This window comes from Zalophus californianus, chromosome 1 (assembly GCF_009762305.2).
Source record: "Zalophus californianus isolate mZalCal1 chromosome 1, mZalCal1.pri.v2, whole genome shotgun sequence".
Lineage (NCBI taxonomy): Eukaryota > Metazoa > Chordata > Mammalia > Carnivora > Otariidae > Zalophus > Zalophus californianus.
The window spans coordinates 161,896,687-161,919,327 of record NC_045595.1 but is presented as its reverse complement, the minus strand read 5'-3'; the positions used below and the strand labels follow the sequence as shown (position 1 = coordinate 161,919,327).

The 22,641-nt window shown below is 41.9% G+C and overlaps 1 protein-coding gene across 1 annotated transcript in view; it reads right to left on the bottom strand.

Annotated features, from left to right (window-relative positions):
• Positions 1-22,641, bottom strand: part of MYH15 (myosin heavy chain 15) — a 138,584-nt gene that overhangs the window by 11,721 nt on the left and 104,222 nt on the right. Inside the window, 6 exon segments of the mRNA XM_027587172.2 lie at positions 4,836-4,938; positions 8,012-8,064; positions 8,067-8,175; positions 10,269-10,394; positions 14,211-14,399; positions 14,630-14,822. Of these exon segments, the coding sequence (XP_027442973.2) occupies positions 4,836-4,938; positions 8,012-8,064; positions 8,067-8,175; positions 10,269-10,394; positions 14,211-14,399; positions 14,630-14,822 (773 nt within the window).

Here is a 22,641-nt window from a genome sequence, read left to right as displayed (position 1 = left end):
ACTGGTGCAGCCGCTGTGGAAAACAGTAGGGAGGTTCCTCAAAAAATAATTACCATATGATCCAGTAATTCTACTACTGGGTATTTACCCAAAGAATATGAAAACACTAATTCAAAAAGATATATGCACCCCTATGTTTACTGCAGCATTATTTTCAATAGCCAAAATATAGAAGCAACCCAAGTATCCATCAAAGGATGAATGGATAAAGAGGTGGTATATATACACACGGAATATTATTCAGTTATAAAAAAGAATGAAATCTTGCTATTTGCAACAACATGGATAGATCTAAAGGGTAGAATGCTAGGTAAAGTAAGTCAGTCAGAGAAAGACAGATACCATATGGTTTCACTCATATGTAGAATTTAAGAAACAGAACAAACAAGCAAAACAAAAAAAGAGACAAATGAAAAGCTGGCTGTTGGGGTGCCTGGGTGGTTCATACATTAAGCGTCTGCTTTCAGCTCAGGTCATGATTCCAGGGTCCTGGGATCGAGCCCCACATCGGGCTCCCTGCTCTGCGGGAAGCCTGCTTCTCCCTCTTCAACTCCCCCTGCTTGTGTTCCCTCTCTCACTGTGTCTCTCTGTGTCAAATAAATAAATAAAATCTTTAAAAAAAAAAAAAGAAAGAAAAGCTGACTCTTAAATATAGAGAACTGGTAGTTACCAGATGGGAGGTGGGTGGGGGGATGGGTGAAACAAGCAAAAGGTATTAAGAGTATACTTATGTCGATGAGCACTGAGTAATGTATAGAATTGTTGAATCACTATATTGCATATCTGAAACTAATATCATACCGTACATTAATTATACTGGAATTTTAAAAAAATGAACAGAGGATGTGTATGGACATTTTTTCAAAGAACATATATATATATATGGCCAATAGGTGCATGAAAAGGTGCTCAACATCACTGACCATCAGGGAAGTGCAAATCAAAATCACAATGAGATATCAAAAAGACAAGAAATGACAAGTGTTGATGAGAAAAGGGAGCCCTTGTGCACTACTGTTGGGGATGCAAACTGGTGCAGCCACTGTGGAAAATGGTATGGAGTTTTCCTCAAAAAACTGAAAATAGAACTACCATATGATTCCTCAATCCCACTTTTGGTTATTTATCTGAAGGAAACAAAATCACTATCTTAAAAAGATATCTGCACCCCCATGTTCACGAGAGTATTATTTACAGTAGCCAAGACATGGAAACAACCTAAGTGTCTATCAACAAATGAATGAAGAAAATGGGGTATGTATATATACACACAGAATGGAATATTATTCAGCCATAAAAAGAAGGAAGTCCTTACCTTTTCAATCCTTAAGGGCATCATACTAAGTGAAATAAGTCAGAGAAAGACAAATAATATATGATCTTACCTATATGTAAAATCCAAAAAACCAAACTTAGAAACAAAAAACAGATTGGTGGTGGCTAAAGGCAGTATGGGGGTGGGAAAAATGGGTCAAGGTGATCAAGAGGTACAGAACTCCAGTTATAAAACGTAAGTCCCGGGAATGTAATGTTGAGCATGGTGACTACAGTTAACGATACAGTGCTGTATGTTTGAAAGTTACTAAGAGAGTAAATCTTAAGAGTTCTCATCTCAAGAAAAAAAATTTTGTAATTTTGTGTGGTGATGGATGTTAACTAAACTTGGGATAATCATTTCACAATGTAAACAAACATCAAATTATTATGTTGTACACCCAACGCTAATGCAATGTTATGTGTCAACTTTATCTGAATATAAATAAATACATAAGTAAAGAAATAAAACTTCAATCAAGCCATTTTTATCACCTAGCATGCTTCCCCACCCCACCTTAAGGTACAATCTGACAGTAGGTAATTAATTACGAATTTTAAGCTTACCGAGGCAGAGATATAAGGAAATGAGACAACTCTATTTTTTCAACAAAATCTATTCTGTCTTCATCTGCCTGTCCCTTTCCCTCCCAGGTTTAAGAAATTTGAAGATTCATAGTATTATGTGTTTATAGGAAGTTCTAAAACCAACAGCGGTTTAATCGCTTAAAACCAATTTACTGAGGCCAGTAAACTTACTGAGTGGTGAAGGAAGCCACAAAGAAGAAAACTGAAGAAGGCTAGAAGTGGTTGCTGATGTTAATGATGTTCCTCCCACTTGAGAAGGCAAAGCCTTTGTTAGGCTTAGGTTCACATCTCAGCCCTGTGGTAGCCACGGCTGTACACAGCTCAGATTTCCCTTCAAGGAAAGAACTTGCCATTCAGCTGTGAAGTGGGCACTTACCTGAAAACCTCCAGCTGCAGCACTTTTGGGAGCTGCTGTAACATTTACCCTGAGATCACGGCTCCCCAGGCAGCCCCCAGCCACCACCTGGGCCCAGCAGTTATGAGGATCTGGCCGTTTCTGCCCAACCTGGGGCTCCTTTCCAGGCAATCTTTGGGCTGGAGACTGCTCAGAGGTGCGCTGCAGGCTGAATCAGCTCCTAGCCCATCCTCCTTCCTTCACCCTTTCCTTTCATGGGTTTCAGACTCGCACTGTGGTCTAAAGGCTTTCTCTGCCTGATCCTGTTTGCTCTCCCCTTTCTCTTTCCAGGTGTTATGTCCAATAAATCTCTTGTACTTCTAGAACTCCAGCCTGGCATCTGGTTCCCAGAGAAGCTACCCCAAATCACATTTTGTTTCCTTATCTCTAAAAATGAAGATACTATATCTGTAATTAGATTTGTAAGGATTAAATAACATCTATACTTAGATCCTGGAATATAGAATGCAGTTGAAGATAAAATGGAGCAGGAGCATGGGGGAGGGTGCAGAAAAACTGTCTGTACCTTCTACAATGGTTCTAAGTTCTAGTCCCATGTCCTGCTTTATAGCACATTATTCTGGGTACTGGAGAGAGAAAACCTGATGAGCTTCCAAATACTAGAGGGACATACGGGGGAAGATAAATGCTCAATGGGGACTGGCCATAGAACTATTGTGGTTGGGGTCACACTCGATTCCCTTTCCAATGTCGTAGGATATTCCCAGAGGATTTTCCCTAGGAAATGAAAACCATATTTAGGCCCCTTTCAAAATGACATTTTCAATTGGCACCAATGATGCACTATCATGAAACACCCCGCCTCATAGTCCTGGTGGTTATTTTGATGCTAAAGGAGAACAGACTGGATTGAGTCAGCATCTATCTTGAATATTTCAAAATCAGGTACTGATATCAAGGAATGTGGAGGGCTCTCTTATGTCTCTTTAAAGTTACAGCACCTAGCTTGATATCTTGCGTGAAATAGGTGCTCAATAGGGGTTATCTGATTTAATGGCAGAAAATCATTACATAATTGAATAGATATATTCTAAGCACTGTGCAGACACATGGAAGAAATTAAGAACTATACCTCCATACTAGTACATGAGGTTATTGCTAAGAAGAAACAAGGATAAAACACAATAGAACAAGAATACATTCTTGGGGACAATGAAAACCAAAAAAGTGTAGCCTTGGTGTTTTGTTCTATAATGAACTTGTCTTCACAAGACAAAACGTATGAATAATCCACAGGAAAATAAAGAGAAGAAAAACCTGGATATTATCAACAAGCCTCATTTTACTCCCCCAGCATAGGTGGCTTCCTGGCCCCCTGCAAAAGAAGAGTAGAACACCACATCTTTCATACTCCCAAGCTGTTTACTTCCTTAGCTGCACATACCAGGGGCTCACTCCTGAGTGGTTTTGGTATAACAAGCATAGTCTAAAGAAGTGTCAGACTAACTCGTCTTAGAAAAGAACCACTTATTCGGTAAAGAAGAGCTGCGCAAGTAGCTCATTTCATCTTAATTAGCCCAAGATGATGTTTCTGAAGTGCTCTGCTTTCTTATCAACACTTTTTCCTGTTGCAAGAGAGGAAGACTTTGGCATCTCTAACAGCAACTCAGCCTCAGGGACCAGAATCAGGACGGGCAGATCCAAAGTTGCTGTGAAAGTGGGTGGTGTCCGGAATGAATGTGCCTTTTCACTGGCACGAGCCAGATCACACAGCGGGAGAGGGCTAGAAAGTGACCTCTGGCGTCCGTGTTCAACAACTGGCATGTGCGGCCCTACTCTGTGCCGGGAAGATGCCGGGCCCCCCGAGTGGCGCATGACACGGTGCCTCTGCCCTCAGGGACTCTTATCTATGGTCCCCTCCAGTTGAAGAAAGGGGAAGACAGGTTGGAAAATGAAAATGAAAGGGAAGGATTATCTTGTGGCTTCAGAAATGCCTTAATTCCTGGTAAGAAGTCTTCCCACTTCTTCGTTACTTGCTGGAGACCAACGTAAGTCTACAGAAAAAGGAGCTGAGAGCTCGGGAGGCCCGTCATTAACAGTTGCTGCCTTCGCACCAGCTGGCACAGGCACCAGATGGAGCCTCGGGGGGGCCTGGAGGGTTTGTGCCACCAGAGACTGGGAGTGAGGATGTCCCCTGCTCCAGTGTCGCCAGGGTCCCATGTCACTTGCTGGTCGAGGAGTCATCCCAACTCTCTGTCAGCCCCTTCATTTACACATTGTTCTCACTCAGCCTCTCACAGGAAGGCATCTTTCCGGCAAGTGCTGTAGACGTTATGTGTGAAAAAAAAAATCAGCACCATATAAATAGCTTTTCACTTCTAATTGCGACGTGCCGCTCGCATTTTGCTTCCTGCGAGCTCTGGAAAGGGACTGACCCAAACCACTAATGGCACAGGAGCCCTGGGACTGTCAGTCAGTGTCTACCTCTGGGAGAGGGCAAAGATGGAGAGAGCACGGCAGGACACCTGGAAGGCCATTTCAGGCTTGAAGGAGCACGTTTCTCCAGCGCCCCGACAGCCAATAGTTTCCTGATAGCTCAGCTCTTGGACGCATCTCTCCAGCCTGCGGGCTCCCTTCCTGGTCTCCGCACTGCGACGGGTTTCGCCCTCCAGTTCGCGGACCTGAAACCAAACCCTGATCTCAGACCACAGGCTGGCAGCCAGCAAGCCAGAGTGACATCGCATTTGCCGACTGGCACAGTCCTTTGCAATAGAGCGAAGTCATCTGGAAAGATGCATCCACTCTTTCTTTTTTTCATTTTTAAAAATTTTATTACGTTATGTTAGTCACCATACATTACATCATTAGTTTTTTGATGCAGTGTTCCATGATTCACTGTTTGCATATAACACCCAGTGCTCCATGCAGAACATGCCCTCTTTAACACCCATCACCGGCTAATCCATCCCCCCACCCCCCTTTCCTCCCAGTGGGAGGGATGCATCCACTCTCTTTCTGGCGGTGAAACAGGGCAACCTCCCTGGGAACGCTGCCTCACCAAAAGCGAGTGGATTGAATTATGTGGGTTTGTAAAAGGCCTGTTTACACTCTGAAGGCTAGGAGGGGCTCATCCACGCTTGACACGTTGGGCTCATCCACGCAGAAGTGACAAGTTTCCTGTGAGGTCACAAAATTACACACATACACGTGTGTAGGAACGTAGGTGAGCATACAGAGAATACTAGACAGAGCCCACTTTAAGGATCCAGCCACTGTACTATGTGATCTTAAGCTTCTTTCTCCCCGTTCAGCTCTGACTCTCTGAAATCTGACCTTGAGGCTATGGGGCCCCCGAACGGCAGGCACTGGGCCGACAGCCCTGTTTTGTGGGAGAGCTACAGTACAGACAAGCAATCTGCCTGCAGCCTGACGGAGTTCCTATAAGCAAAGTCAACAGTCATTCAAACGGATATTTTATGCTTGCCACCCACCACACCCCCAAGGCTAGGGATACAGCAGTGAACAGAACAAACAAAAATCTCTCCCCTATATGAGCATACATTTTAATGAGGGGAACACACAAAGCAAAATACAGAATATGTTCAGTTGTGAGAAGTGATTTGGAGAAATAAAACAGAAAGGGGGGTAGAGAGTTGGGAGAGGAAGGGTGTGGGCTCCACCTTCTCTTCCCCTCAATGTCCATGGCTCTCCCTGCCTTCTTCTTGACACCAGTGCCACCTTCTCAACAGGACCTTCCTGACTACCCTTTTAAAATTGCAAAGTCTAATGCCCTGAGGCATGAACGTGCCCGGCATGTCTGACCCCATCTTTCACTCCTCGCCTCCCTCCCACCACTTGAGACACACTGTCCTTGCTCGTCCTCAGGGAGGGCAAGTCAGCAGGTATGCAAGTTCCTTGTAGGTGAAGCTCCCTAAAATAATCTTCTAGCCCCCTGTCATAGAGGAAACTATGTTCTATTGGATGAGACATGAGACGAAGAGGCCGCCTTTATTGTGTAAGAACCAAGATCTTTTAGTGTGAGAAAAAACATATAGGTATAAGATTAAAGAACTTAGAATATGTCTCTTTTCCCTAATAAAAAAAATACAGGAATAATACCAGTATTTCCAATTCAAATTTAACATTGCAGGATTTAATTTTGTTTCCAGTTGCTGTTTCTCCACCATTAAGGCCTAGAACCAGTGCTAACTCAGTAACAATGAGCTCCCAATATTGGCTGATACTAAGGAATTATGATTAATTTTCTTAAAAACGTAATCATAAGACTATTATCTGTTAGGATTACATAATGAAATATTTACAGGTGAAATTATATGATGTCTACGATTTGATGTAATAAAATTATTTTCCCAGAGGAGTGTTAATCAACTTAAAAATATACGCGAGAAAAACCTCATCTTAAAGATTAAATAATTATTCGTTAGAGAATTATATCAGTTTTATTGATAGTAGTAATGATAAGATATTGTTATTTGAAACTGCAAGTACAGTTTGCTTTATTGCTGATTTTTTTTTCTTTTGTCCTTAGATGTATTCCATGAGGGATGTACAAAGCACTATGTTTAAAAGTCACTGGGAATAATTCTTCCGTGTGTTTTATGTCCCCCAACTTGCTACACAGTTAGCTTCACTTGTTTCCCTTTGTGTTAACATTTTAGGGATTGATTTGTTTTATTCTGCTCTTTGATTTAAACTTGTTTTTTAATTATGAAGCATGTAAAAGCATGTAAATGTTTTATGTGATTTTGCAATCAAAACAATGGAATGAGGTTCATTCAGAAGGTCTCAGTTTCATCTCTATGTTCTCCTCCTATGGGTAGCTAATGTCTAATCCTGTCACTCCTTCTTTTTGAAAACACAAACAAATGTGTATGTGCACCCATCTTCTAGATTTCCCCTGCTCTTGCACAAAAGCTTGTAGATTCTACCTGTTGCTTGTGCCTTTTATCATCATTGTACCTCTAGATGGGACCTCCAGAACCTACCACAGAGCTCTTCCTCATTCCTTTTTAATCAGCATGATTATCTGGAGGTACCATGGATGTGCATTGGAATTCTACTGTATGGATATACCATAAATGTTCAAAAGCAATACTGTATTTTTCAGGGGCCCTTCTGAACCATCAAGTCCCAAATATTCTCCCTATCCTTCTAGCATTTGTCACTCAACTTGTACATAGTCATTGAAATCGATTCAATAGTTTTAAATATCCTATTTTTAAGAGAGATCTTCCTATTTGTTGTTAAGCTCCCTGAAGGCAGGTGCTACATCATTGCTGTCAGCCCTTCCTATATCTTCACTAAGCATTTCCTGATCCTTGATTTAGTTGTTTCCCTCCCACTTGCCCTGGCAGATAAAAAATGGGCCTTCTCTGCAGAGGAAATAACAGGAACAAAGGCACAGAAGCAGTACTGCACAGGTGTACCTGGAAGTAGCAGGTAACCTGGCTGTGGGGGGCCTGGAGTTGGTGTGGCTGAACGGGAGAAGATGCAATCTCACCAAGCAGAAAGAGGGAGGGCAGAGTTAATCCAGTCCAAGAAAAGTCTTGGTTGATGGCCCAAGGTCAAGCAAGAATGAATGAATATATTGAGATCTGACACTCTCAATGATCTAGAAGTGCTAAAAGCAGAAGTGATGAGAGAGATAGGGAACATTTGGAGTGATATTCCAGGACAATAAGGCCTTGAATTGGGAGTCATCATGACCCCATGCTGACCCACACAAACACCTACCCTAGATTCTATTTTCTGGATTTGCTTTCTATTCCCCATCATGGCAGTCTTCATCCAGCCTTTTTTTGTAAGTCTTTAATTGTCTGCTCCATATTCTTTCTCATCCTCTCCTAGTGGGCATTGGTGTCTTGCTCCTTCTTCAGTTCTTCTGATATGTTTGCTGCCTAAAACAGAAAGAAAAGAGCTGAGAAAAGCTGGTAGCCAACTGACCTTCACATTTCCACCCAAAATCTTCAGGTCATGATCTGACTAGAAGTCCTGCCTTCCTCGGTATATTAATCTCCTCCCACTGCTCTGTTCCTAACCTGGGTCACCCTTGAGTTTGTTAACAATATGGCAATCAAGATGACATCAGCTACCAGAGAGACTGGGGTGAGGAGTAGCATAAACAGACCAGAGATGAAGTACTGCATGAACATTGCACAATACCTGTATTGAAAGAAAGCTGACCAACTGAAGGAACAGCCTTGAACGGGCTAAAGCCCGGGATGTGTCCTATAATATCATGTACCAGGACAAGTATGGAAGGGTGCCTATGAAAATCTTTTACATCTTGCTTTTATAATTCTGTGATTCACAACAACAACAAGTTTAAGGCTCTAGAAATTTGGCAGCTACAGATGCTCTCAGTGCCAATAATCTGGCACAAGGAAGGTTAATTCTTGTTTGTGAAGCCTGCTCTTGGCTTTGGCTATGTGTACAAGGGCTTGATGTCTCGACAAAATTATTAAGAACTGGTTCATGAATCTCTCAGTGCATTTAATGTAAGAACGCTGTCCTCCCAGCCAAAGCTTCTCTGTCTATCAGGTTACCAACCATCTGTATAATTTAAGTGTGAGACGTCTGTGCAGATGGTGAGGGCAAAGAATAAATTATGGAGGCAACTCTGGGTTCTGCTATGTGGGGCTAGGACTCAGAGATGAACTATTAGAGAACTGGAAGGTGGGGGAAGAGGTAGTGGGTTCATTTTTCAACTTCAAAAAAATCTTATAAAGGCATGCTAGAGTAGATAGTCTTCATAACGTGTGACTGCATACATTTCCCAAGCTGGAGTAGACGCTCTTTTATTCCCTTCTCTCCATGCGGATTTCATAAATGTTAAGCATATTATTTTTCTCTTGGCCACCAAACATTTTCAAGCTTTTTACATACCTCTTTTCCATCACAGAGCAGAAATGTCTGCCTTGATACAAAATGGCTGAGTGATAGGCACGCTTCTCTATTCTTAGAGAGGGCTGGATTCTACAGTGACCTGGTGTCTGGGACCTGGTGCAAAGGTTTTGTTTAGCTCCTCAACTGCCAAATAACTCAGGCAAATATAGACACAAGCTCTTCCCCTCTTCTGAATTTTAAAACGACTAATATGAAATCTAATATAAAATGTCTTCCCAGTTTCCACACTCCTTTCATCAAGAGGATCAGCTTCCATTCGCATAGCAAAGTCAGGGCTGCTGCACATAGGTGGGCATTGATGGACTACACAGAGTCACTTGATGGGGATGGAGTGAGTGGAGGCTGCAGTTAAGTGCATACTCTGCTCAGCAAGCCTGGGACCTGCAAGGTCCTCCACCTCCCTCTGTTAATTTTCATGCTGAGTGTTACCTTCTGCTTGCTATGCCCTTTGAAAGAAGTGCTGCATCTGCCCACAGTGGGTACCCAGCGGTGGCCTTTCTTCAGTTCCCACAAAGCTTCAGACAAGGCTGGCCACCAATGCTGAGCTTAGTGCCATTTAGGAAAAGCACCCCCATCAACACTTTTAAACTTGCAAATAAAGAAGGTACACCAGCCCTGAAACCCTTCTTTACCAACCTGATTGTGCTATTCAAACAATAGTATAGGTTGTAAGAAATGAGTGAAATAAGCTTTCTTTCCAGATCATCATCATCAAAACATTACACACACTAGGAAAATAGCTATTTATAGGGACATACAGGAAGAACTGTTTCTAGACTCTAGATGTATTGATTCACAAGAGGAAAGTGGCTTAACTCAAAAAAAAAAAAAATCCTGCTTTCATAAGATTTTGCTTATAGCAATTCAATTGCTCCTTTTTATTGTCTGAGTAGGTTGGAAGGGAGGAGCTAATTGACCTAATTTTTCAAAATGGGAGCAGAGAGGCAGAGGGGTCAGCTAATCTCCTCCTGGCTGTATGGAGAATCAATGGAATTCTTTTTGGCTGCAGATCTGCCTCTGCCCCTTGGCTATTGCTCTGGTCAACTCTGGAAGACAGGAGTGAGCAAGCAGTCAATGGACCCACCTCAGTGGCTGCCTTCTTGGCCTTCTCTTCTGCCTTTTGACACCTCTGCACTGCCTCTTCGGCTTCTTTCTGCATCCTGGCAACATCAACCTCCAGTTTCCTCTTCTGGCTGAGGAGAATAGTATTCTAAAGCAAAGTAGCACTCTCATTAGGCAAGTTGAGACCAGCCAGGCAAAAGCAAGCTGGTGGGTTGAGGACATGCAACAGGAATGGGCTCTGGCCAGGAGCAAGTTCTGTTCTAAGCAGCCACAATCAGCGAAGCAGTACTTCCAACCCCAGGAAGCCACCCTAGAAAACTCCCCTTTGCCAACAAAGGCATATTTGCATGGAAGGTATTTCACCCATTAGAGGTTCAATATTAAAGAGATAGTTTGTCTGAATAAGAAAGTAGAAATGGATCCAGATTATCTACAAACCACAACTATGTGTTTGGTTTTCAACTTGTTGAGGAATACGGTGTTCTGCCTTTTGTTCTTTGATGTGGTAGAAGCAAGTGTTCCAGAGCACAAGTCAGGGTCAGCTGCAGGCATTTGGGGAGCAGGAGGTTGGGGAATAAAAATCAGTTTCCCACATGCTGCTCCAGGAGAAACCAAAACCAAAACCAAAAACCCCACTTCCTCTTTATCTAGCTCCCTTTCTACCTGACTTTGCAGTGAGGAGATGGGAAGTGCCGCTCAGATGAGCCTCATCCCCTAGCCCTTAGGAGCCCTCCGCCACATGGGAGGATGCTTGGTGTTTTGTGGCTGGTACTGTCCTAATTCTTTCTTCCCTGGTTGTGACACTAGAGACTGAGGCTCCTTTTGCTGCTATTTGGTCCATGTTTGAAGCACAGCTTTTCTGAGGGTGTGAAACCTTAGCACAGAGAATGTAATATAAAAAGCACAGGTTCCTATTTTTGATTTCTCTTCATTGTCCTTTCACTTTTCTCTAGCTAATTCCTCTCTCAGCAGTAGGATTGTACCTTGGAAATAGAAAGATATTCTAGCCTCACAGGTTCTGCCCCGCTTCCTCAATGGCATGAAGCATCTTCATCAAGGCTACCATGCTCTGTCCTCACAGAGAGCTAGGTTCTATGCCCCCCACCCCAGGATTTTCCCTGGTGGTGGTTGTGGTGTTGAGGATAAGTGTATTTTACTGGATATTTTCTGGACACTCACTGCACATGACTCCACAGAAACTCTTTCTTTGTAAAGGAAGGTATAAATATAAATGCCAACTTGTTTATACATGGAATCATTTAAAATCTGCTAGGGAGATAATGGTCAAAACCTTTTCAAGCTGAATGACTCTGATTGGTTCTTTTGGGGAGGAAGGGGGTTAGGAGATATTGTGCAAGAGGGCAATCTAGATTGTCACAGCTCAGGTTTGAAAAAAGAACACATATAATCAGCCAAGGATAAGTTTGGCCTTGTATGTTTATTCTAGGCCTAAAGGTCTGAGAATGCAGAAGAGACTAAGAAGTTTCCATAAAAGGTTCATTATGTTATCAAAAGATTGACAGCATTCTATTAATTGCAAGGTGCCCCAACACGATTGTTGGGGAGACGTCCTTGTGAACAATGTATTATCACCTTGATATGCTGGTCAGACAATGTGGTATCACCTAGATATGCTGGTCAAAGGGACCAGCAGTGTCACCTGAGAATTCATTTGACTCCTGGGTCGCACTGCAGAGATTCTGATTCAGTAGGTCTGAAATGAAACCTGAGAATTTGCATTTTTGTGTTAGTTTCTGTTCTATACCTAAAGTGTCAGAAACTCTGCCCTAGAGATCAGGTTTCCACGGTCTAATTTTTTTTTTTTTCAAATTCATCTCCCCCTCCCTGTGTCTGCTTTTGCTCTGGTTGATGTGCTCAGCTCTCTCTAGGCTAGTGGTCTTTCATCATATTGGGACCCACTGGTGCATTATCAGTTATAATAAGCACGGCAAATGATTTATTACCAATAGCTATTAAGTACTACAGATAGATGATTACTTTTTAAAAATTCAATATCCTACTTTATAAGAACCCTGCTCATTGTATTTAGATAAGCTTTCCTGAGAGAGAAAGAAAATGTTGGAAGTGAGTTAGCCTGCCGGGAATCATGCATAACACACAGCCTATTTCTTCCATATCACATGATATCTAAATAGGGTTGTGTCATGCACAATGTTTTGATGGACACGAAAGTCAAACTGTAGGCACAAACTAATTGCAGTGCCTTTCAGTTGGTATATCTTTGGCTGATCCTTCCTTTTCCCCAATATTTCTAGGTAGGGGCACAATTGGCATTCTCGGAGGGGCAATTCTTTGTGAAGTAGGATTATCCTGCACCTAGCACTAGTATCTCTGAACTCTGCCCACTAAATGTCAGTGGCTCTCTCCAGTCACTGTGGCAACAGAAATGATCCCACAGATGTTTCTAGATACTCCAGGTATGGCAGTTCTGCCTATAGTTGTTTTAATCCACCCTTCACAGCAATCACCAGAGTAAACTTCCTAAAATGAAAATCTGATCCTTTCACTCTTGGTTACTCAAAATTCTTCAGCGGATCCCCATTAGCTGCAAGACAGAATTCAAGCTGCATCAGTCTCAGACTCAAGGTTCCTGGGGACCTGGCTCTCCCTGCCTCTTAGCATTATTTCTCTGATTTCTTCTACCCCCCCGCTCCACCATGTTCAAGTGAGTATAGCAATTTCCTTCAATAGCCCAAATCGCCTCCTCCCCCATGCTCCTGTCTTTGGTTTCACAGCCCTAGTTAAGCATATTGTGCATCTAGCTAGGTCTAGGACCGTCAGGGAAGGCTTTCTGTAGGGGTGTGCTTGCTCTGACACTATACTCCAGCAGTGCACTGTAGTTCCTCGCTTAGGTCTCCACTTTTTTAGGACAGTGGAGACACTCTGCATGTATCACATGCATACCTGGTCAGGTTATGGCGGGTGCCATAGAAATGTTGAATGATCTATTTACTGTACACATTTGTCCTAGCCACGATGGTTTCTCCTGATTCTGTGAGAATAGCAAACGATCTAAGAATTCTTGCTTCGTGTCACTTATATAACCTTCCATGAGATTCCAGAGTCCTGGCAGCTCATCAAATCTGTCAGCAGCCACTTAGAATTGTTAGAAATCTCCTGGCTCTGAGGCAGGAACATTTTTTTTTTTTTAATCCTGGGATGCTGGGAGAGCATGTGGCTTGGAGGGAACAGGAGACGCAGGCAAGTGGTTCTGGTACACTAGGGAATGTTCATGTCTCCCCAGAATTCTGGCTATCAATGCTCTGAGAGTCCACTCTTTTGGACTTAGTATTATGGGTTATATTGTGTCCCCTCCAAAAGAGATGTGCTGAAGTCCTAACCCCAGATCTCTGAATGTGAACTTATTTGGAAATAGAGCCTTTAAGAGGTAATCAAGTTAAAAATGAGATCATTAGGAGGTGTCCAAATCCAATATGACTGATGTCCTTATAAAAAGGGAAATTTAAACACAAATACTAACAGAGGAAAGATGGTGTTAAGACATGGAGAGACAATGCCATGTGAAGGCAGAGGACTGAAATGATGCAGCTCTAAATTAAAGAAAACCAAAAGATTGCCAACAAACCACCAGAAGCTAGAAAACGGCAAGGAAGGATTGACCTACAAGATTCAGAGGGAGCATGGCCCAGCCGATACCTTAGTTTCAGTCTTCTAGTCTTCAGTACTGTGAGAGAATCAATTTTTGCTGTTTTAAGCCACCCAGTTTGTGGTCCTGAGTTGTAACAGCTCTAGGAAACTAATACATCTGGGAATGATTAAAGAGTGTGCCAATTGCTCTGCTGCCAAAGACTCTCCCTGTGCCTTATATGCCATACCCAAGCCCTGAAATGGCAACTATGTATGGTCCAAGGCTGAAAAATAGGTGGAAACAATGGCCTTCACACAGCTGATGCAGCTAATGGGGAGAGTTTATGGGCCTCACCTGGGTATGGAAAAGATTGATTCTCTCTGTGACCTGCAGGAGCTCTTCCTCTGCCAGCCTGCACCCGCATTCTGTCTGCTTGTACAAGGACCTCAGTTCCTCCAGCTCGGACTGGAGAAGAGAGTTGTGCCTCTCAGCCATAGGCACCTGCTCCTTCAGCTTACTGCTCAGGTGTGTGCTGTCATCTAGCTGCACCCGAAGGGTCCTGCGAGAGAAAACACAGGCCTGGGGCACAGGTCACTCTGAGTTCAATGGGATATGCACCTCCATGCATGCTCTGAGCAAAGCTCCACCAATTTAAATTTAAGTATGTTCCTGCTCGCTTGAAGGATTAGATTTGTTGCCCTTACTTTTATTGCTCAACACAATCTGTCTCTTGGGTTGTTTATTCCCTGCCCCCATATTACAATCTGAAATACCTTGACCTGAGTCTGAGGCTGGCCCAGGGATTTGGTTGCCTCTGACACCTGGTGGTTGGCACAGCTAAGCTGGAGTTCCTTCTCACTGAGGTCCCCTTCCACATTCTTCTTCAGCCGTGTCACCTCAATTCTGCTTCTAGTTTCAGAATCCAGACTAGACTGCTGGGAGTCAATAGTACATTGCTGGTTCCTCCTAATTGTAGAATAACATTCAGGGGAAAAAAGTCATGAGCCCAAATTAAGAAAGGTTACCTGCTGTGTACATAATAGTTTAGGAAACAGAAAAAAAAGCAAAAATTCAAGAAAAAGTCTGGGTAATTAACAAAATGAATCTAAGGGGTTTTCATTTTAAAAACATAGAGGGTGGGGCACTTGGGTGGCTCAGTCAGTTAGGTGGCCAACTCTTGAATTCGGCTCAAGTTATGATCTCAGGGCTCTGGGATCAAGCCCTGCGTCCAGCTCTGCACTCAGTGGGGAGTCTGCTTGAGATTCTTTCTCTCCCTCTCCTTATGCCCCTTGCCCCACTTTCAGGCTCACACGTGCTCTCTCTCAAATAAATAAATCCTTAAAAAAATATAGAGGTTGAAGGGTTAGGTTAGTGAAGGTTAATGACATAACAGATTAAGATTCCCAGGACAACTTCCCACAAGAATCGAGGAAAGTACCAGAATCTTCGTGAGGTTCCAGTGTGGCAGCCTTAGCCTTATCTAAGATGCCCTAGAGGACAGCATAGGGCAGACACCTGGATTTCCTAGAGTGGCTAAGGAAGAAGGAAGGATGCTCTTCCTGATAGCCATAATATTTAAACTACTTTCAATGGTGAAACATGTCTGAACAAGGCAAGAAAGAGCCACCCAGGCTAAAGTCTCAAGGACCAGCAGTACTGCTCTAATGGCCTGTAGATGCTTAGCTCTTCTATAATAGCATGGTTATCTTTCTCTAGGAGTTGGAGTACAGTCAATGGTAGGCTGAGAAAACCAACTGCTGTGTAAGGATTGAGTTGCCTCAAATTCCTTCCTAACAACAAAGCCCTATGCTGAAACTATGTTTATAAAGTGACAGAAGCTTAGACAATGGATGTGTGTTCAGAAAAGCAATGAAAAAGTCTGGGGAATTCATGACGATCATTTCCCAGCCTTCTTGCTGTTAGTTTGGGACTCTGTGACTGAATCCTGGCCACTGGATTATGGACAAAAATGTTTCCAGGCCTTGCCCATACAACATTTTCACTTGTATGGTCTAGTACTCCCCTTTTCCTCATCTATGGCAAACTTGGTGGCCACATATGGAAGATTGTGGCATCACAAGATGGAAGGAACCTGGGTTCTTGAATGACTTTGAAGAATAGTGGCTCACTCTCTAGCCACCAGCCTACATTGGACTTGGACATAAAACAAAGATGAACTTTGATAGTTTTGTCACCAAGATTTGGTGTTTGTGAACCAGGACAGGTTAACTGCTATAACAAAAACATGCCCTGTTAAGTTTACCCTATGAAATGGGACTTAGTGCTGTACAGACAAGACAGAGGTGGGAAGAGTCTTCCTATTCTTCATCACAGAGCCCATTATCACAAATAGCAGGAATGTACTCATCTTGGTTCAGAATTGGGTCTGCATTGAAATGTCGTTGAACCTGTGTCCTGAGCTCAGAGGCCAATCAGGAAGGCATATAGCCCACATGGGGTAGGAGTGTGGTTAGAGTTTTCAACTGGATGACGGGGGAGGGGGGGCACTTGTCATGACCACTTTTCTCTCCATTGGTGGAACGAAGTCTCACAAGTAGTTATGGAAATGTATGGAAGAATGTAAAGCCCAGAGTCAGCACCTCTCCTCTGCTAACCCCATGTCCCTGCACCCCACAAGTTGAGGTCAGCCTCTTATGTCTATTCTTATGTCCTGGGCTTCTGTTCAGCTTTCAGTTCAGAATCCTACAGGGATGCCAGTATACAAAGTTAACAGAGACTGTTATGGCTGAATATGTACCACCCCATTTATATGTTGAAGCCCTAAACCCCAGTACTTCAGAATATAACTATCTTGGAGATATGGCCTCTAAAAGAGGTGATTAAGGTAAAATGAGGCTGTTGGGTGGGGCCTAATTCAATCTGATTTGTGTCCCTATAGAAAGAGAAAATTTGGACACACACAAACACACCAGGGATGCGCACACAAAGAAGAAAGATCATGTGAGGTCACAACAAGAGGATGGCCATCTGTAAGCCAAGGAGAGGCCTCAGGGAAAACCAAACTTGCCAACACCTTGATTTTGGACTTGCAGCTTCCAGAATTGTGAGAAAATAAATTTATGCATTTAAGCCACTCAGTCTGCATTTCATTATGGCAGCCCAAGCAGACTTTGACAGGGACTCACATTCTCAACATCACTAAAAGCTTTAAGACACTTCTTTATTTTACGTTAAGAAAACTTATTTTTGCCACAGCTGACTCTCCTTCTGTAGGAACACTAAAGCATTCCTACTTTGGTGTCAAAATCCTCTGTAGAGAGATACATTCTACTTAAGCAATGTTTCAAACTATTTTTCTACAGTTGTTTATGAATCTTCATGAGAGCTTGCAGACAGTAGAAATTGCTGTGGTTTGAGAGGCTTGGATAGGATACAGGCCTAGAGAATGGCCTCTACACTATCAATACATTTCATGTATAGTTATGTTTTAAAATGAAAACTCCTCCAATTACCTTTAAAAAAAAAATGAAGCGCTCAGAACCAGAACAATAGAGTAAGAAATTCTTCCCCTCACCCCAGAAATGTGGAAAACAATTAGAAACAGGAAACCAAATGCAAAAAAAAAAAATCGGTATAAAAACTTAAGGAGGGAAACCATCAATAAAACAAAAAGGCAACCTACTGATTAGGAAAAGATATTTGCAAGTGATGTATCCAGTAAGTGATTAAGATCCAAAATATATAAAGAACTTACACAACTCAACACCAAAAATAATAATAATGATAATAATCTGATTTAAAATGGGCAAAAGACATGGACATTTCTCCAAAGAAAACATATAGATAGCCAACAGACACAAAAACAGATGCTCAACATCACTCATCAGAGAAATGCAAAACAAACCCACAATGAAATATTACCTCACACATGTGAGAATGGCTAAACTCAAAAACAAAAATAATAAGGGTTGATAAGGATGTGGAGAAAAAGAACCCTCATGCACTGTTGGTGGGAATGCAAATTTGTGCAGTCACTATGAGAAACAGTATGGACATTCCTCAAAAAAATCAAAAATAGAATTACCATATGATCCAGTAATTCTACTACTGGATATTTACCCAAAGAAAACAAAAATATTAATTCAAAAAGATATATGTACCACTATGTTTATTGCAGCATTATTTACAATAGCCATTATATGGAAGCAACCCAAGTGTCCATCAATAGATGAATGGATAAAGAAGATGTGGTAGAGACTTCCAGGGGGAGATGGTGGAGTAGGAGGACCCTAAGCAAACCTCATCCCATGGATACAACTAGATAATAACTCATCAGTGTAAATAAACCAGAAAACAAAACACAGACTGGGAGAACTGACTCTCCACAGGTGAAAGTAGAGAAAAGACCACATGGAAGAGAGTAGTAAGGGCATAGACATGATTGGGATCTAAATGGACCCATGGGATTGTCCACAGTAGTGAGGAACATAGAGATGAGGGAAACAGACCCTCACCCCAAGCACCCCAGGCATGAGGAACTTGCATGGGAAAGACAAATCCCCATAACATTTGGCTTTGAAAACCAGAGGGGCCTGGCTTCACAAGTTCTTACAACTGGGCTTAGTACCTAGAACTTTAAAAATCAGTGGGATGGGTTCTGGGAGAGCAATAGAAAACTGAAGCCCATCCTTAAAGAGACTGCATGACAAACAGCCCCTCAAAGATACAGCATAGAAGCAGCAGTTTGAAAAACACCTGGGCATCCAAATTGGCAAGGAAGAAGTCAAACTTCCACTATTTGCAGATGATATGATACTCTATGTAGAAAACCAAAAGACTCCACCAAAAAATTACTAGAACTAATACATGAATTCATCAAAGTTGCAGGATATAAAATCAATGTGCATAAATCTGTTGCATTTCTATATACCAATAATGAAGCAGCAGAAAACGAAATCAAGGAATCGATCCCATTAGCAACTGCACTCAAAACAATAGGATACCTAGGAATACCTAACTAAAGAGGTAAAAGATCTGTACTTTGAAAACTATAGAACACTTATAAAAGAAATTGAAGAGGACACAAAGAAATGGAAAGGCATTCCATGCTCATGGATTGGAAGAACAAATATTGTTAAAATGTTTATATTACCCCAAACAATCTACACATTTAATTCAATCCCCATCAAAATACCACCAGCATTTTTCACAGAACTAGAACAAATAATTCCAAAATTTGTATGGAACCACAGAAGACCCCAAATAGCCAAAGCAGTTCTGAAAAAGAAAAACAAAATTGGAGGGATCACGATTCCAGATTTCAAGCTCTATTACAAAGCTGTAGTCATCAAGACAGTATGGTACTGGCACAAAAACAGACACATAGATCAGTGGAATAGAATAGAGAACCCAGAAATGGACCCACAACACTATGATCAGTTAATCTTTGACAAAGCAGGAAAGACTATCCACTGAAAAGTTTCTTCAACAAATGGTGTTGGGAAAACTGGACAGCAACATGCAGAAGAATGAAACTGGACCACTTTCTTATAACATACACAAAAATAAATTCAAAATGGGTGAAAGACCTAAGTGTGAGACAGGAAACCATCAAAACCCTAGAGGAGAACACAGGCAGCAACCTCTCTGACATTGTCTCTAGCAACTTCTTACTAGACACATCGCTGGAGGCAAGGGAAACAAAAGCAAACATGAACTACTGGGACTTCATCAAGATAAAACAAGCAAAGGCAACAGTCAACAAAAATTAAAAGGCAGCCTACTGAATGGGAGAAGATATTTGCAAATGACATATCTGCTAAAGGGTTAGTATTCAGAATCTATAAAGAACTTATCAAACTCAACACCCAAAGAACAAATAACCCAGTTCAGAAATGGGCAGAAGACATGAATAGACACTTTTCCAAAGAAGACATCCAGATGGCTAGCAGACATATGAAAAGATGCTCAATGTCACTCATCATCAGGGAAATAAAAATCAAAACAACAATGAGATACCATCTCACACCTGTCAAAATTGCTAAAATAAACAACATAAGAAACAACAGGTGTTGGTGAGGATGCAGAGAAAGGGGAACCCTCTTGTACTGTTGATGGGAATGCAAATTGGAGCAGCCACTCTGGAGAACAGTTTGGAGGTTCCTCAGAAAGTTAAAAATAGAACTACTCTATGATCCAGCAATTGCACTACTAGGTACTTACTCAAAGGATACAAAAATACAGATTCAAAGGGGTACATGCACCCCGATGTTTATAACAGCATTATCAACAATAGCCAAACTATGGAGAGAGCCCAAATGTCCATCGACTGATGAATGGATAAAGAAGATGTGGTATATATATATATATATATGCAATGGGATATTACTCAGCCATCAGAAAAATGAAATCTTGCCATTTGCAACAATGTGGATGGAGCTAGAGTGTATTATGCTAAGTGAAATAAGTCAGTCAAAGATAAATACCATATGATCTCACTCATATGTGGAATTTAAGAAAGAAAACAGATGAACATATGGGAAGGGGTAAAAAATGAGAGAGGGAAACAAGCTATAAGAGACCCTTAACAATAAAGAACAAACTAAGGGTTGATGAAGGGAGGTGGGTGGGGGAATGGGCTAGATGGGTGATGGGTATTAAAGAGGGCATTTGTTGTGATGAGCACTGTGTGTTGTACATAAGTGATGAATCACTGAATTCTACTCCAGAAGCCAATATTGCACTATATGTTAACTAACTAAAATTTAAATAAAAAAAAAAAAGAAAGAAAATGCCTGGGGTATAAAGGAAGATTTATTTGCTCATCTTCATAAGGCCACTACTTTTAAGAGTAGGACACATAGCTGATTTTCCTAACACACAGGAACAGACACAGAGAGTTAGACAAAATGAGTAGAGGAATATGTCCCAGATGAAAGAACAGGGCAAAATCACAACAAAAGAGCTTAACAAAACCAAGATAAGTAATATGCCTGAAAGAGAATTTAAAGTAATGGTCGTGAAGATACCCACAAGAGAGTGGATAACCTTAGTGAGACCCTCAACAAATAGATAGGAAGCATAAAAAAGAAAGAGATGAAGAACTCAACAACTGAAATTAAAAATACACTAGAGAGAATAAATAGTAGACTAGAGGAAGCAGAAGAACAAATCAGCAACATGGAGGATAGAATAATGTAAAGGAATCAACCTGAACAGGAGAGAGAAAAAAAAAACCTGAAAATAGACCCAGGGAACTCAGTGACACCATCAAACATAATAACGTTTTCATTATAGGGATTCCAAAAGGAAAAGAGAGAGAAAAGGGGGCATAAAATCCATCTGAAGAAATAATAGCTGAAAATTTCCTGAATCTTGGGAAAGAAAGAGAAATCCAGATCTAGGAGGCAATGAGAGTCCCCAAGAAAATCAATCCAAGGAGGTCTACATCAAAACACATAGTAACTAAAATGGCAAAAAGTAGTGATAACAAGAGAACTTTAAAAACATAAAGAAAAAAGAAAACAGTTACATACAAGGGAAACCTCATAAGGTTATCAGCTGCGTTTTTAGCAGAAACTTTACAGGCCAAAAAGAGTGGCATGATAGATTCAAAGTGCTGGAAGAAAAAAACCTATAGCCAAGAATACTCAATCCAGCAAGGCTACCATTCAGAATAGAAGGAGGGATAAAGAGTTTTCCAAACAGGGAGTGTCAGCTCATACTCCCTGTTCTTTCTCTCCTCCCAGGGCACCAGACGCATGAGTTATAGGAACTCATGACAATTAAAGCAGCCCTACAAGAAATGTCAGAGACTTTTTGAGTGGAAAGACTATAAGGAGGAATGAGAAAAGTAGGAAGCACAAAAGCAGTAAAATTAAGTATATCTATAAAAATCAGTTAAGGGACTCACAATATAAAAGGATGTAAAGCACTACACTATATACCTAAAATATGGAGGGGAGAGGAGTAAAGAATGGGTTCCAACTTAAGGGGCCATGAACTAATTTGGATTGCTATATGCATGTTATATATAAATCTGATGGTAACCACAAATCAAAAACCAGTAATAGATATGCAAAAAATAAAGAAAAAGGAATCCATGTATATCACTAAAAAGGCCAAAAAACCATGAGAGGAAAGAGCAAGAGAAGAAAGGAACAGAACTACAAAAACACCATAAAACAAGTAACAAAATGGTGATCAGTACATACCTATCAGTAATTACTCTGAATGTAAATGGACTAAACGCTCCAATCAAAAGACATAAGGTGACAGAATGGATAAAAAAGTGAGACCCATCTATATGCTGCCTACAAGAAACTCATTTCTGACCTAAAGGCACAGATTGAAAGTGAAGGGATGGATGTGGCCATGTGGCTCATCTTCTCTGTCATCTCCTTCCCACCACTCCTGTGGCTCTACTGCCAGCCTGACAGTGCCACCTACCCATAATGCAGCCTCAGCAAGGAGAAGGGTACATCCAGCCCTGCTGCAACAGCTCCTTCTTCCACCCTGGCTTACTGTGGGACTGGTCTAGGACCAAACTGCACATGCACATGCTCAGCAAGAAGCGGTACCCTAGGGCCACAAAGGAGTCTGCAGACTACAGAAAGAGGGCTGGGTGCAGCAGCAGGGGCTATGCAAATGCAGGAAGAGCCAGAGGACAGCAGCCCGATGTGGGCAGGGATGGCAGCCACTCATACACCACGCCAGGGTCTAGCCAGGGTCAACTTGGGAGCACTGGCTGCTGGAGGTCCACGCCCCAGTAGGGGCCTGTCAGGTGCCAGGTCACACTCCCTGTTCTCTCTGTCCTGTCGGGGTG